This window comes from Scyliorhinus canicula, chromosome 2 (assembly GCF_902713615.1).
Source record: "Scyliorhinus canicula chromosome 2, sScyCan1.1, whole genome shotgun sequence".
Lineage (NCBI taxonomy): Eukaryota > Metazoa > Chordata > Chondrichthyes > Carcharhiniformes > Scyliorhinidae > Scyliorhinus > Scyliorhinus canicula.
The window spans coordinates 221,925,081-221,942,295 of record NC_052147.1 but is presented as its reverse complement, the minus strand read 5'-3'; the positions used below and the strand labels follow the sequence as shown (position 1 = coordinate 221,942,295).

The following is a 17,215-nucleotide window of genomic DNA, read 5'->3' as shown; positions in this document are numbered from 1 at the left end:
GTAGTGGTTGTGGTTTCGGAAGGTGCTGTTGAAGGAACCTTGGAGAGTTAATGCAGTGCATCTTGTGATAGTGCACACGGCTGCCACTGTTCATCGGTGGTGTAGGGTTTGAATATTTGTGGAAGGGGGAAGCACTAAAGCGGGCTGCTTTGTCCTGGATGGTGTCGAGTTTGTTGAGTGCTGTTGAAGCTGCACTCATCCAGGCAAGTGGAGAGTATTTCATTACACTCCTGACTTGTGCCTTGTAGATGGTGGACAGGCTTTGAGGGGGTAAGTTGGTGAGTTACTCGCTGTAGGATTCCTAGACTTTGACCTGCCCTAGTAGCCACAGTATCAATATGGCTAGTCCAGTTCAGTTTTCTTTTTTTAATGTATTTTATTACAAACATGTATCAAAACAGGTTACAGCGAACAAGCACCCCGTGAAACATGCTTCCCTACAATCAACTATTCAGTCTGTACAGATCCCCCCCCCCCCCCCATGACAAACAACCCCTCAAACACGGTCACAAACATCCCCCACATTTCCTCAAACCCCCCTGAAGAGCCCCTTAACTCATACTTTATCTTCTCCAAACACAGGAAGTCATACAGGTCACCAAACTAAGCCACTACCCCTGGTGGCGATGCCAACCGCCACTCCAACAAAATTCACCGCAGTGCAATCAGTGAAGCAAAGGCCAAGACATCAGCCTTCCTGTCTAGTTCAGTTTGTGATCAATGATAACCCCCAGGATGTTGATTGTGGGGGAATTCAGCGATGGTAATGACATTAAATGTCAAGGGGCGGTGGTTAAAGCCTCTCTTGTGGGAGATGGTCATTGTCTGGCACTTGTGTGGCGTGAATGTAACTTGCCACTTGTCAGCCCAAGCCTGGATATTGTCCAGGTTTTGCTGCATGAGGACATGGCTGCTTCATTATCTGAGGAGTTGCTGAAAATTTTGTAGTCATCTGCAAACTTCCCCACTTCTGACCTTATGATGGAAGGGAGGTCATTGATGAAGCAGCTGAAGATGGTTGGGCTGAGGACACTACCCTGAGGAACTCCTGCAGTAATGTCCTGGAGTTGAGATGATTGACCTCCAACCACCACAACCATCTTCCTTTGTGCCAGGTATGACTCCAACCAGGGGAGAGTTCCCCCCCTGATTTCCACTGACTCCAGTATAGCTAGGGCTCCTTGATACCATACTCGGTCAAATGCTGCCTTGCTGTCAAGGGCAGTCACTCTTCCATCATCTCTGACACTCAGCTCTTTTATGAACTGTAATAATTCCACGGAGGCAGAAGTCCCTTCACCAAAACCCCTTTTATTAACAAAACCAGCCGTGGTACAACCACATGCACTCAGCTTGCTATCTACACTGGGAGCTGACACTCCCTGTTATATACAAAGAAGAGGTTCCCTGATTGGCCCACTAATCAGGGAACTCTTATTCCAATTGGCCAATCTCAAACATAGAATTTACAGTGCAGAAGGAGGCCATTCGGCCCATCGAGTCTGCACCGGCTACTGGAAAGAGCACCCTACCCAAGGTTAACACCTCCACCCTATCCCCATAACCCAGTAACCCCACCCAACACTAAGGGCAATCTTGGACACTAAGGGCAACTTATCATGGCCAATCCATCTAACCTGCACATCTTTGGACTGTGGGAGGAAACCAGAGCACCCGGAGGAAACCCACGCACACACGGGGAGGATGTGCAGACTCCGCACAGACAGTGACCCAAGCCGGAATCGAACCTGGGACCCTGGAGCTGTGAAGCGATTGTGCTATCCACAATGCTACCGTGCTGCCCCAAAGGCCTGGTCTAAGTCATTACATGAACCTTCAAGGTTGTTGTCATGTTCAAAGGAATTTGTGGTGGTTAGTTAAAAAGGAGAACTGAGTTCATAGAATAAGTAATTCTAAACTATAGTATTAAGTTAATAGTGTTTTCTAGGTCTAATTCATATATACAGTAAAGTTTGTTTGTAAATCTTGTGGTTTGGTGAAAACTTGTGGTGCCGTTCTGTTGGTTGATTGCTGACTGTTCAGATTTATTTTTAAATGTTAATGGTCCCTAATAGGATCCTAACAAACTCCAGACTCCAATATGGTTGACTCCTAACTGCACTTTGAAATGCCCCAGCAAGCCACTTTGTTGTATTCAAGAAGGTGACTCGCCATCACCTTCTGGACTGGGCAATACATTCTGGCCTTGGCTGCGACACCTGCATCCTGTGAATGAATGAATGTAAAAAAGGATATGTTTATCAGACCTGTACTAGCCATAGAGTAGTAAGTTTCTCTATTAGTTGCAAGAAAATTTGAAAAGCACCATTTTATGCAGTGTCTACGCAATAGAAAAGAGCCATTGGTTTCATTTCTGAAAAGTAAATGCATATTTTTTCCAACTGCAGGTTTGAGCAAGAATTTATTAATAGCCTAATTGCAAAACATACCACAGAAAATGGCAAGTACTTCTGGACTAGCTTTCAGGATAGGAATGGTACTGGAGAGTATACATGGTTTACTTCACACCAGGAGAAAGCGCCTGTAACATATACAAACTGGAATGAATATCAGCCAGGTAGGTACTTAAGAGTATTCTGGATTAAAAACAGTAAACAATCTTATTTGTTGGCAAAACTAAAATTTCAGGTCCTTCCCAATAGCTCAGTTGGTGAATGTAATATCTAACTTAGAACTGAGCCATGTAGATCAAGGAGATCCCAGGTGTTACCCCCTGTATGTGGCAATGCCGGCGTTGGACTGGGGTGAGCACAGTAAGAAGTCTTACAACACCAGGTTAAAGTCCAACAGGTTTGTTTCAAATCACTAGCTTTCGGAGCACTGCTCCTTCCTCAGGTGAATGAAGAGGTATGTTCCAGAAACATATATACAGACAAAGTCAAAGATGCAAGACAATGCTTTGAATGCGAGCATTTGCAGGTAATGAAGTCTTTACAAATCCAGAGATAAGGGTAACCCTAGGTTGAAGAGATGTGAATTGTCTCAAGACAGGACTGTTGGTAGGATTTCGCAAGCCCAGGCCAGATGGTGGGGGAGCGTAATAGACATCTACAGACGCTGAAAGATGCCCTCGTACAAACGGGATATGGCGCTCATCTCATTGATCGATAGTTCCAACACACTACAGAAAAATAACCGCACCAACCTCCTCAGAAGACAAATACGGGACACAACCGACAGAGTACCCCTTGTCGTCCAGTACGTCCCCAGAGCGGAGAAACTACGACATCTTCTTCGCAGCCTTCAACATGTCATCAATGAAGATGAACATCTTGCCAAGGTCATCCCCACACCCCCACTACTTGCGTTCAAATAACCGCACAACCTCAAACAAACCTTTGTTTGCAGCAACAATGAGCAACAGAGGTAGAAACTGTCTTTAGCCCATTATAGCTCAAATGATACTGAGGCTAAATGCAGTCCTATGCATCCCCTCCCCCAACAGCAAACCCAGAACCGCGTCCTTCAAAAGTTCAGAACAGCAACCACGACACCACACAATCCTGCCATGGCAATCTCTGCAAGACATGCCAGATCATCAACATGGATACCACCATTACACATGAGAACACCGCCCACCAGGTATGTGGTACATACTCGTGCAACTCGGCCAACGTTGTCTACCTCATATGCTGCAGGAAATGATGCCCCGAAGCGTGGTACATTGACGAGACCATGCAGACGCTGCGACAACGGATGAACAGACCTCACGGGACAATTGCCAGGCAGGAATGTTCCCTTCCAGTCGGGGAACACTTCAGTAGTCAAGGGCATTCAGCCTTCGAGCTCCGGTAAGCATTCTCCAAGGCGGCCTTTAGGACGCGCGACAACGCAAAATCGCCGAGCAGAAACTTATAGCCAAGTTCCGCATACATGAGTGCGGCCTCAACCGGGACTTTGGATTCATGTCGCATTACATTCATTCCCCACCATCTGGCCTGGGCTTGCGAAATCCTACCAACTGTCCTGGCTCGAGACAATTCACACCTCTTTAACCTGGGGTTACCCCTATTTCTGGATCTGTAAAGACTTCATTACCTGCAAATGCCCGCATTCAAAGCATTGTCTTGCATCTTTGACTTTGTCTATATATATGTTTCTGAACATACCTCTTCATTCACCTGAGGAAGGAGCAGTGCTCCGAAAGGTAGTGATTTGAAACAAACCTGTTGGACTTTAACCTGGTGTTGTAAGTCTTCTTACTGTGCTTAGGCAGTGAGTTAGATAATCTTAACTGGGAGTTGGGGGAGGGGATGCATAAGACTGCATTTAGCCTCAGTATCATTTGAGATTTAATGGGCTAAAGACAGTTTCTACCTCTGCTGCTCAGCTGTCCGGATTAATGGAATATGCTGGCAAATGGTCAGCAGGCAAGGTCTCAATTGGACTTGTTTATGATGCCTGTGGAATCAGAGAAGGTGAAGGCAGTCACTGCCACGTACCCTTGTGATAGAAAGATGCCAATCACAACCTTGTACGTGAATTGGATTATGGTGAGGGAGATTTGCGCACCGACAGCCTCACTGTCTTGTCCTGACCTATTTTGGTCCAGTAATAAGATGATCCGAGATGACTGGAGGTAGATCGGGATGCAGTGGTTCACCAGGAACCAGTGTCTTGCCAAGCTCAACATGTTTCATAACATGGCACTAAATTGTCATGTGTACTAATTTGTCTTCAAGACTTTAGACCTCAAATTGATCTTATCTATTGAGTCTGCCAGAATCGGTCTTCACATGCCAGTGTAGACAAATCCCTAAGTTGCTCAGTCAAAGTGAGCAGGGTGTGGCCACTGTTGCATGGTCACAGCTACTGGAACCACAAGTGAGATCTGCATGAAGGTGAGGACCAGTACAAAACAAATCAATCCAAAGAGTACGGTGAGCCACCTCTAAAAGGAGCTACTCCTCCCTTACACCATTGCATGACCCTTCAAATACAAGTGCACATCAAAGGCAGAGAGAAAACACAAGCAGAGGAAATCCTGAAATAGCGACTTGCTCAAAAGTCGTTTGTGCTATCCTGTCCCAATTTCTGCAGAATCCTTTGGCTACAGATCAGCCAATGTACCCACCTGAACCCTACCAAACACCCCAGATGATGGACATGAAGGATGACCACATTCGTAGGAGCAGCAACGGCAAGAGTATGATTTAATCCATTCTAGAAAGAAGGCAATGTGCTTTTTCTGCAAGTATTGGGTAATTAGCAATGTATAAAGGCATTTGTTTAAAAAAAAAAGTGATGGATCTTTCAGAAGTGACAATTTAAGTAAAACAAAAAATTCCTGTGTTGAAACAAATGACAGCATTTCCTTACTTGTTCCAGCATCTCCGGGTGGATGTGTTGCTATGGCCACAGGAAACGCTCTTGGACGGTGGGAGGTCAAAAACTGTAAAAGCTTCAAAGCAATGTCCATTTGTAGGAAGAGTATTGGCAATACCACAGAAACTGAGGAAGCTCACCCAACAGGTTCTTGCCCTCCTGGATGGCAGACTAATGCAGACCTTGATCAATGCTACAAGGTGAGAATATCATCTGTTTTGCTTGGTGTGTACACTTCTTTTTCACTTTAAAGAAAAATCAGTAAATTTCCAGTTGTTTTTTGTCCCAGCGAGAGGTAATATATATGGGGCAGGATTCTCTGTTAATTGACGCCGAAATCGGGCCGCGCGCTCGGACGGAGAATAGCTTCCGACGCCAAAATCGTGGCAGGTGCCGGTTTGACACCGAATCGTGATGCTCCACCACCTCGAAAATGGCGTCAATGTGATGTACACCGCGTGTACTTTAAACACCGTTTGCATGTCATTAGTGACCCCACCCATGATTCTATGCCTCCGATGGGCCGAGTTCCCGATGGCACGGTCCAGCCGATCCATCAGCTGTATGGGCGCACCAGCACAACCTGTCCAATCGTTTTAGCTCCAATAAGTGTGTGTGTGGGGAGTGTATGTTTGTGCGCGGCTGCAGCTTGTCAGCCCTGCGAGTGTCGATCACGGACCCGGCGAATCCTGCACCGTTTTCCATGGGAATCATAGAGTCATAGAATTTACAGTGCAGAAAGAGACCGTTCGGCCCATCGAGTCTGCACCGGCTCTTGGAAAGAGCAACCTACGTAAAGCCACACCTCCACCTTATCCCTATAACCTAGCAACCCCATCTAACCGAAGGTCAATTTATCATGGCCAATCCATCTAACCGTCACATCTTTGGACTGTGGGAGGAAACCGGAGCAGCCGGAGGAAACCCATGCACACACGGGGAGAACGTGCAGACTCCGCACAGACAGTGACCCAAGCGGGAATCGAACCAGGGTCCCTGGCGCGGTGAAGCCATAGTGCTAACCACTATGCTACCATGCTGCTCCTAATCGATCACCAATCGATGGTGATTCACGCAGCACCAGTGCTAGCCCCTCACCGGTTGCGGAATCGGTGCACGTGGTGTCGATTTTCCTGTTGTGTAAGTCCACGGATTCTCCGTTGGCGTCAACATTTAGTTGCAGAAACGGAGAATCCCCAGGTCTTGCAATTAGTGAAATAGGCAAATTTTCCATACTTAAAAGATTTCTGAGAAGAGGCCTAGCAGCATGTTCCTTTGGGGAAAATATTAATTAATCAGATACGAAATGTATGATTTTTTTTTTCGGTGGACGTGTCCTGGGATTTTTTCTGTATAAAAAATTAAGTAATAAGAATACACATACTCACATTCCCAGGAACTGAGCACTGCATTTAGCATTGATCATTTTACTGTAATTTAAGATACAAAGTGGATCAGGAAGATGAAAATTGGCTAGCATACCAAACAATTGGATAGCATTCCTATTCCTGCTTACTCCTACTGGAAATATATATGTGTGTGGACATGAGAAACGAGCAGGAGTAGGTTCAATTGTAATAGTGGCCATGATCAAATAGTTTGCCAATACTTGCTTAGGTATTCAAGCGTGTTATTGCCTCTAGAATAGTACCTTTTCAATGGAGGAAAGAAAGGGAGAGTAGGGCTGGAAAGAGGAAGAAAACAAGGGGGACATTTTGGGATACAAGGCTGACATTTTGGCTGAGGCCATGGCAATCAGGAGAACACTAATTTTTCCCCCACATTAACCCAAGGGCATTGAGACGACTTGTCGTAGCATCATTACTGTCCATATCATGATTTGTTAAAATGATGCATTGTCGCATATGGCAGCCACTTTTTAAAGAATAAATATTTTAGGTTTCTAATGATTAATCTGATGTGAAACCCAGGAATGCCAAGCCCCCAAAACATTTCTTCCACTCCCCAAAAACTCCACACAGGAACAGATGACGCGGGTTGTCAGGAAATCCACGTTAATTTAGTTGTGTTATGTGTCGAACATCAGTAGCAGCCGTGTGTTTGGGATTTGAGCAGACTTGCATGTGCATTGTGCAGGTTGTCTACGACATTCGGTCTCTGTTTGAGGTGTAGCATGGCTACATGTGTGTAAACGTTTGAGATGGAGTGTTGAGGTCCAGGCTGTATTGTGTTCAGGATATTGTTGTTGACCATCTTCGATGTGTGCTTTCTTCAAGTTTTGGATCAATCAGAAAGTCAGTGGACAGGGACCAAATGCTGCAGCTAACAGGCCGTTGATTTTTCATGACATGAAGACCATGGGCGGGATTCTCCCTGCCCTGGGCTGGGCCGGAGAATCCCCGTGAATGGGCCATGCCGCCCCGACACTAGCACGTGATTCTCCGCAGAGCAGAGAATCAGCACCATTGGCAACAGCGTGGTTGGCGCAATGCCAGTCGCGGGCCGCTCTCCGCGGCCGGCCCGCCGATTCTCCAACCCGGATGGGCCGTGCGGCCTTAAAAAAAGAACTGAGTCCCGTCGGTGCCGTTCTAACCTGCTCTGAGCCGGCGGGACCTCGGCGTTGAAGGGTCGGGTGGCGGCCTGTGGGCGGGTCCGATGTGGCCTGGCCCGCGATCAGGGCCCACCGATCGGCGGGCCGGCCTCTGTGGCTTGGGGCCTCCTTTCCTATGCACCGGCCCCTGTAGTCCTGCGCCATGTTGCATTGGGGCCGGCATGTTGAAAGAACATAGAACAGTACAGCACAGAACAGGCCCTTCGGCCCTCGATGTTGTGCCGAGCCTTGTCCAAAGCCAAGGTCAAGCTATCCTACCCCCTGTCATTCTGGTGTGCTCCATGTGCCTATCCAATAACCACTTGAACGTTCCTAAAGTGTCCGACTCCACTATCACCGCAGGCAGTCTATTTCACACCCTAACCACTCTTTGAGTAAAGAACCAACCTCGGACATCCCTCCTATATCTCCCACCCTGAACCTTATAGTTATGTCCCCTTGTAACAGCTACATCCACCTGAGGAAATAGTCTCTGAACGTCCACTCTATCTATCCCCTCATCATCTTATAAACTCCTAATAAGTCGCCTCTCATCCTCCTCTGCTCCAAAGAGAAAAGCCCGAGCTCCCTCAACCTTTCCTCATAATACCTATCCTCCAAACCAGGCAGCAGCCTGGTAAATCTCCTTTGAACCCTCTGCAATGCTTCCACATCCTTCCTATAATGAGGTGACCAGAACTGCACACAATACTCCAAATGTGGTCTCGCCAGGGTCATGTACAGTTGCAGCATAACCCCACGGCTCTTAAATTCAAGCCCTGTTAAGTGCTAGAGGGATGGAGTTTAAGACGAGGGGGTTATGCTGCAATTGTATAAAGTGTTAGTGAGTCTACACCTGGAGTATTATGTTCAGTTTTGGTCTCGTTACCTGACAAAGGACGTACTGGCGCTGGAGGGTGTGCAGAAGAGATTCATTAGGTTAATCCCAGAGTTGAAGTCGTTGGATTACGATGAGTTGTTGAGTAGACTGGGACTATACTTGTTGGAATTTAGAAGGATGAGGCGGGATCTTATCGAAACATATAAAATTATGAAGGGAATAGATAGGATAGATGCGGGCAGGTTGTTTCCACTGGCGGGTGAAAGCAGAACTAGGGGGCATAGCCTCAAAATAAGGGGAAGTAGATTTAGGACTGAGTTTAGGAGGAACTTCTTCACCCAAAGGGTTGTGAATCTATGGAATTCCTTGCCCGGTGAAGCAGTTGATGCTCCTTCATTAAATGTTTTTAAGATAAAGATAGATAGTTCTTTGAAGAATAAAGGGATTAAGGGTTATGGTGTTCGGGCCGGATCGTAGAGCTGAGTCTACAAAAGATCAGCCATGATCTAATTGAATGGCGGAGCAGGCTCGAGGGGCCAGATGGCCTACGCCTGCTCCTAGTTCTTATGTTCTTATAAATGCTAACACACTATAGGCCTTCTTCACGGCTCTATCCACTTGAGTGGCAACCTTCAGAGATCTGTGGACATGAACCCCAAGATCTCTCTGTTCCTCCACATTCCTCAGAACACTGCCGTTGACCCTGTAATCCGCATTCAAATTTTCCTACCAAAATGAATCACCTCGCACTTATCAGGGTTAAACTTCATCTGCCATTTTTTGGCCCAGCTCTGCATCCCATCAATGTCTCTTTGCAGCCTACAACAGCCCTCCACCTCATCCACTACTCCCACTGCGCATGTGCACGTTGCCGCCAGCACCACTGCGCATGTCCTCATTGGCGCCGGCGCAACTGCGCATGCGCGGATACCGCGGTGCACAGTACACGCCAGGATCGGCAGCTGGAGCGGCGCGACCCGCTCCAGCGCTGTGCTGGCCCCCTGTATGGCCAGAATTAGTCCTGGGAGCAGCCCGTTCATGCTGTCGTAAAACGCGACGGCGTTTACGACGGCGTGGACATTCTGCCGCGGAATTAGAGAATCCCGCCCCTGTTTCTGTGTCCTAACATTTCATGATTTATTTTGGTGTTCAGTGTTCAAATCCAACCCAGACTGCAGGCCTTATGCACCTGAAAAATAATGATCAGCAACTGAAAATGAGTGTGGGTTGGAGGACATGGTCGTGGCAGATAATCACCCAGCGCAGGGGCAATAGACTTGCTGATGCACTATCAATTACGACGAGACGAGAGTAGAGAGTAATCGAGGCTTTATTAAGAGAGATGTGTTGCCTCCTGCAGCTGCCACCGAAATGGTTGCAGCTCAGTGAGCACACACATTTATACTCCGCCTACTGGGCGGAGCCAGCAGGCAGGGATCTACCCCCATACCTGTAGTACAGGAGCCTTACCGTATTACTTCTCATATACGTAATATATACAAACAGTGATGACTACCACAGTTGCTATAAGTTAAGACACAAGCAGCAGAGTTTTCAATGAATTTCACTCGAATTTGTAGGATTAGTCCCCACCATTCAAAAGAGTCCCTGCCAACTCTTGAGTACCAGTTGCCGTTTTATGTTCTAATGGGCATTGATTTGCTGGATGCAGGAGGTCCACCCCTCAGTCAGGGGGATGTCCCACCTTGGAAAGCTGCCAGACAATCTGATTTGCTGGCAGTTCTCTAATCCCTCCAGCAACAATGCTGAACGACCGGAGGAAATACTGCAAGAAACTTCCTGAGCCTAAATCCAGGGAACCAGAGAAAAACATGTCAGTGGTGTCAGGGTGGGGAGGGAGGAAAGGTCTGGGGTGGGGGCCTTTAAAAATTAAAGTTGGGCAGGAAACAGCCCTTATGTGGCCACAACGGCCTTGATTGGGACATGTGTGGGCTTGTCCCAGTGTAAAAAGAGTTTTGGTAGCAAGGAAACACATTTGGAAACAATGGCTTCAGTCTTCTCAATATTTAATTGGAGAAAGTTTCTGCTCATTCGGGATGTATGATACAAAGTCTCATAATTTAGCAGAAGTGGAAGGTTTGAGGGAGGTGGTGGTGAGGAAGAGCTGAGCATCGTCAACATATGTGCGCCTTCAGATGAATGATGCTGAGGGGCAGCAGATGAGACCAGACTAGATCTTTGGATGCCGGAGGTAACTATTTGGGAGCAAGAAGTGAAGCCATTTCAAGTGAATTCACTGGCTATGGAACCACGTGAGAGCAGCCCCACTGAGCTGGACGACAAGGGGCATGTGTTGGAGGAGGAGGGGGTGATGTGGTGAACAGAGTCAAATGGTTCATGCCATATTTAACTATATATTAAGTTACAACAATCAAAATATCAAAAGCACAATTATTAACAAATTTGCACTTGCAGATCTTTCATCATGAGAGGGTAGTACGGAAGAGAACATGGGAAGAGGCTGAACGATTCTGTGAGGCACTCGGAGCACACTTGCCAAGTTTCAGTCACAATGATGAAATGATGTATCTTCACCACTTTCTGAGAAATACAATTACGTAAGTAAAGATGCAGAAAGAAATGCATGGCTTAACTTTCTTGCTTTCATGCTTAGCTTTGCATCATTTGTAAACTGTAATTTAAAACCGGTAATGTAATTTCTCGAATGCCAAATGCTTTGTAGCTCATTGGGTTATTCTGTGTTCTTCTGGGTTGGATGTCAGCCGTAGACACTCACCAGATCTTCATCTACAAAGTGGTACCTTGCAATTTTTGATTGCACATAACTTTGCGGTGAATACCTCTTGCTAAATTTTAGAGTACCCAATTAATTTTTTCCAATTAAGGGGCAATTTAGCATTTCCAAACCACCTACCCTGCACATCTTTGGGTTGTGGGGGCGAAACCCACGCAAATACGGGGAGAATGTACAAACTCCACACGGCCAGTGACCCAGAGACGGGATTGAACCTGGGACCTCGGCGCCGTGAGGCAGCAGGCCTAACCCACTGCGCCACCATGCTGCCCTAATTTCCTTATTATGATGCAAGTCAAATTGGCAGGAACAGAAAATCCCACCATCAGCGAACGGCGTACTGCCGAGGTACTTGCAGCTGGGAGGCCGGAGAATCCTGCCCTATGTTCTTAGAGTTTAAGCAAAGAGTTTTAACTTTGCTTTATTTTAGGTGGTATTTGGTCATAGATTTCCAATCAGAATATACAATTTATTCCCGAATTCAAATCAGCTCAATTAAAATTATTTACTTTTAGATGTTGAAATTGTGATAAATTATTATTCGATAAAATCAAACTTTTGTGATGTAAACATTATTTCAAATTAGACAGATAGACTTCTTCAGAGAAAGAAGCGGTGCAAAGGAGCAGTAGCAGAAAGGTGAGGTAGCACCAAAAGTGGACATCTCGCCCTCACTGTTTGTCTGTACAGCTGGGTTCTAAGGGAAAGGAGATTTAACTTGGATTTGTGAAGGATTCCTGTCCTAGTGCACTGCAGACAGACTGGACAGTTGGACTAAATACTGAAACTCTACAGAAGGAATAGCGCAACCAGTGGTCATCAAGGTTACCAGAGCATTCAGACTTTCTGCATGAGATTTATTTTAGAGTTGTTACAGGGAAACATTGATTATATCAGTTCATCTGCAGTGATTAGATGTAGCACACAGGTAGTCAGTGCCTTATTTGTCAGAGCAAGCAACTCAATTTCCCACGGACCCAGTCTGTTGCATGAGGCATTATTGTATCTTTTAAAATAGCTGAAACTCTCTGGTCTAGGATCACACAAAGCTGCCTACTATGAACTGCACTACCAAAATATAGGTGACCAGCACAGGATTAGGTGGATTGGCCCAGGATTAGGTGGATTGGCCAAGCTAAATTGCCCTTAGTGTCCAAAAATGGTTAGGAGGTGTTATTGGGTTATGGGGATAGGGTGGAAGTGAGTGGGTTTGTGCAGACTCGATGGGCCGAATGGCCACCTTCTGCACTGTATGTTTGATGATTATGCATGTCAGTGTCTGTTCCCCATGCACCAACTATGTCATCATTCAGGCCATCTTCCTTTTTTCATTATTTGATGTGCAACATGGAGCATGAAACTAGCTCCTCAGAAATCAAGGTTCCTCTTTTTGACCTCGGTTCATGATAGCTATGTGAACAGTTGTTGAGAATAGGCATAATGAAGTATGTCCAGCGAGGGGAATTGATAGCTTGGAATAGTGCTTCAGAATTTTGACACATAAGAACTAGGAGCAGGAGTAGGCCATCTAGCCCCTCGAGCCTGCTCTGCCATTCAATGAGATCATTGCTGATCTTAACATCTGGGGAAACAGCTAATTCACTGCCTATGATGATTATCAGTCTACTGTAGGCTTTGTTTTCTGTGCAATACGGTCTGCATAAAGAGAGGGCTAGGAAAGAAGACAAAAAATACTGGGAGATTAGACAATTCTGACATGAAGGCTGCTGCAGCTATACAAGGTTTCTACAGTAGCAATGCTTGCATGCAAAAGAGATGCATGTCTAGCCTGCCTCTGTGAGGATGGGTAGGGGTTTTGCTGTGTATTATCCTGGAGTTCCCAAATCGCTCCACTGTAACTCCATCCTTAATTGTTCTCGGAAGTGAATATGAATTGTGTGCTCCTCCACAGTGACCTTGATCTGTTGCAACTAGGTTAGCTTTGTCTTGAATCAGTGACATCCACTGGCGTTCTAAGAGAATATTTTTCTTTCAAATCCTGAAGTTCCATTAGAGAGTAAAATATTTTTTTCAAATGCATCATGATGACTTTTCAAATTTAGCTAGCTTGACAATCCATCACATGTTTTTGTAAACTTTGCTAAATGCTGAGTGAGTCAGCATATACATGAATTTGGTAAGAAAATAAGAAGCATGGTACTGCGCTTTGTTGGAGAGACCTACTTCTGCATCACCCGCTCAAAACCAAGTTGTCAAATATTTGGAAAGTAGTTGATTCAAAATCTATCTGTCCTTGGTAGTTCTTGTGACCCCACCTTTGTTGCTTACACTGTTATTTATTCACCTACAGAATGGTTTGTGAAGTTCCAATTAACTGAAGTATGTACAGTGTCAGTCGTGTTGTATCCATATTAACAGACTTTACATGTGCTTATGTTGTGTAGTCACAGATTATAAGAGTCCCATTAATGAATTGGATAGAATGACATTACTGTAGGAGTGTTTTCAGAGGCTAAGGGCGCGATTCTCCGCTCCCCAGGCCGGGTGGGAGAATCGCGGGAGGGCCGGGCGACTAATTTTACGCCCCCCTGGTGCCCCCCGCGATTCTCTCCCCCCCCCCCCCCCCCCCCCCCCCCCCCCCCCCGGCTCGGAAGAATCACCGCTCGCCGTTTTTCACGGATGGGCCGAGTGGCCTGCCGTTCGCGACCGGTTCACGATGGCGGCAACCACACCTGGTCACTGCCGTCGTGAACATGGGCGCCAAAGGCCCGTTTGAAGCTTGTGGGGGGCGGAGAAGGGAGTGAGCACCACGTCACATGGGCGCCGCCGTCGCGTAATTCTCGGCACGCCACCTTGGCGCAAGCGTCAAGGCCCGGCGGCCGAGAATAACGGAGCGCCGCTCCTAGCCGCCAGGTGGGGGTGAATACAGTGCGAGGAGCGGCCGGGTTCACAACGGCCTTCCCGATTTTTCCCGGGAGCAGAGAATTCTGCCTTAAGTATTGAGCTGGCTTCCATGTGGGATATTCCCCTCTTATTTACAGTTCAGCTAACACAGACTCACAGAGACAGCAACTCTGGTAAAGACGTTCTTTATTTGCCAATGTACGATGGGAGAGCAATCTGAGGCAGATTGACTCCACCTTACATTGCTTTCGATTCAACAACTATACAATTTCCAAAACTCAGAACCCCTGCCTAAGGTGGACTTGATCCAATCATTTTGGCTGCAGATTACATAAATTGATCAATAAAATTGTTTTTGGGAAACCTGGGGCTGCCTGGCCAGCTCATGCACCTGCAGAGCCTTACTCATGATCTTCTGATGTTTCCCAGACTCTTCTTATCCACTGTCCTTGATGCTTTGTACAAACAGTCCTCTTTATCTTCCTTCTGTCTCTGATTGGTGCTATAGTACCATTGTCTAATTAGCCAAAGCTGTTTGGAGCTGAGGATAAAAAATATTCCCGCTGAGCTGAACAGCCTGCATTCTGTCTGTCTGTCCTTCCTAGGAATATGGTCAAGTCTGGTTGGTTTATGTCCCATCATGCTTAGCGTGCAATTCACCATCTTCAGTGCCCATACCCAGAAGTGTGTTGTCTGTGACTAGGGTTTATGTTTGCTTGATACTGATCCTGTTGGTCTTGTTTATTGAGCAATCCAAGTATATAGGTGTATGCTGGGTTATGTACTACTTGTGTCTTTCTTACTTTACCTACAATTACCTACAACACACAAACCAGCAACTGGTTCTACAAGTGCTTATGTTCACACCAGACTACTCCCATTTGATCAATGAGCAAAGGAGGGGGTCATACTGAAGATTCTTTCTCACAGTTTCAAAAGCACTATCCTGCTACCTGTGGCTATAAATTATGTGCACGTGTACTACTGAGATAGGATCCTCCTAAAATAATAATATATTACATTTGGAATTTTTATTGGGTTTGTTTTCAGATAGTCAGACAACATAATATTGTTGCACTTTTGAGTTAGTATTAAATTAACTTTGGGCTATAAACATACTGGACACCAAGGGGAACTAGAGCAGCAGAAACATACAAGAGAAGTAAATTGCTGTCCGAGACTGTATAACATTGTTGCTCGTTGTGTTCTCTCTTTAATTGGCTCTGTTTATGGCGGTTAATATGGTCGCCTTCCTTAATTCTAATTACGTTTGCTCAAGAGTCGCCAGGTATCTTTCGATACCGCCACAAGGTTCAAAACCGAATACTGATCAAAAACAGTGCTTATTTATTTACACACACAGTCAAATATACTCATGCACAAAACTCTACCAACTAAACTGTCACTACTACTAAAGCCTATACTTAGCTTCGGGTGCCCACTCAGTCAGAGGAACAATGGCCGTAGTCCGGTTCTGAGCTGGTACGGAATGGTAGCTAGGAGCGTCTATCTCGTAGTGTGCATTGACTTTGGACTTACTTGTTCTGGTGCAGCTGCTAGGCAGGTCTCTCGCTGCTGAGAGCCAAGGCCAAGAAGAACGATTCTCTCTTGGGGGCTTCTTCTTATACCCAAAGGAGCTTTGTGCGCTTTTGGGCGGGCCTTGAACTTGGTCCCAATTAATTGGACCGTATCCTGATCATCGGCATCGATTTCCTCCAATAAAGGGGTGGTTGCCCTGATTGCTGGGCGGGCCCGAAGTTGCCATCGGCCTGCTTTGTTCTAGTCTCCTCTGGCGCCGGGGTGTCTGCTTTAGTATCGTTTACCTAAATGTTTCTCTTTTGTCCCCGGAGATGGCTCATTAGTATGGTAATGGTTTTGCAGTATTGGTCTTGTCTGGGAGCTACAGCTCCAATCAACAGACAAACCTTGCACCTGCTTGCTTTCTCAGCGTTGTCCATTTTCCCTTCATTCTTTGCAAAGTGTCCATTTTGTAATCGGGACGTGGCCACCCCAGGTGGCTACAACATAGCATATCCGAAGGTGGTGTTTTGATGTTAAATGACTCATTGAAGCGTCTTGTTCACGTGCATTCCTCAGTTCTATAATGGTACATAACCAGCTGTTTTAATGATTATGTCCTTTGTTTGGTTGAGTGGCTTATCTATTATACAACAAAGCATTTTTAAAAATCAGACTGAACACTGTTTTGCCGAGTGGGAGCATAACAATGAAGCTCTGTTGTTCTGCGTGGGATCTCGGCTTTACACACGTCCTCCTAAATTTCTTTGGCAGATCAGGTTAGCACCAGAAAATGCCACATTTAATATGATTCATGAGATTCTTTTTGGACTGCAGTTTAAGGAAAATATGTGGACAGCCTTTCGGGGTTTCTCTGCTTGTGCTTGAAAGGGAGAGCACATACATATTATGCGCGTGATGGTAGGCTGTTCTTGCTGCTTTTTCTGTGATTGTTGCTGGAACATAACTGGTTCATGGTATGAATGGTTGTAGAGTATTTAGATGAAAGAAATGTAACCATATAAGATAAGTGCAAGTTAACCAAGAGAATACCAGGACATGAAGGATTCAAATCAAACAATTGCATAAACTTGGTTTGTTTTCTCCTAAATTTAGAAAATTGGGGTGATCTATGTATTTAAAATGATTATGCAGTTCAATAAAATTGATACAAAGAACTACATCACTGGGGAGATTGCAAAAAAAGGGACAAATCTTAGCTTTAGAACTGGGCCATTTAGGGGAGGCATCGTGGCGCAGTGGTTAGCACTGCTACCTCACTGCACCGAGGACCCGGGTTCGATGCTGGCCCTGGGTC

General features: G+C 45.9%; 1 protein-coding gene across 1 annotated transcript in view; it reads left to right on the top strand.

Moving 5' to 3' along the window:
- The window catches only part of ly75 (lymphocyte antigen 75), a 187,457-nt gene that overhangs the window by 72,757 nt on the left and 97,485 nt on the right, over positions 1 to 17,215 (top strand). The window contains exons 11-13 of the mRNA XM_038789641.1: positions 2,409 to 2,578; positions 5,350 to 5,546; positions 11,175 to 11,317. Coding sequence (XP_038645569.1) covers positions 2,409 to 2,578; positions 5,350 to 5,546; positions 11,175 to 11,317 — 510 coding nt within the window. The remainder of the gene's footprint in view (positions 1 to 2,408; positions 2,579 to 5,349; positions 5,547 to 11,174; positions 11,318 to 17,215) is intronic.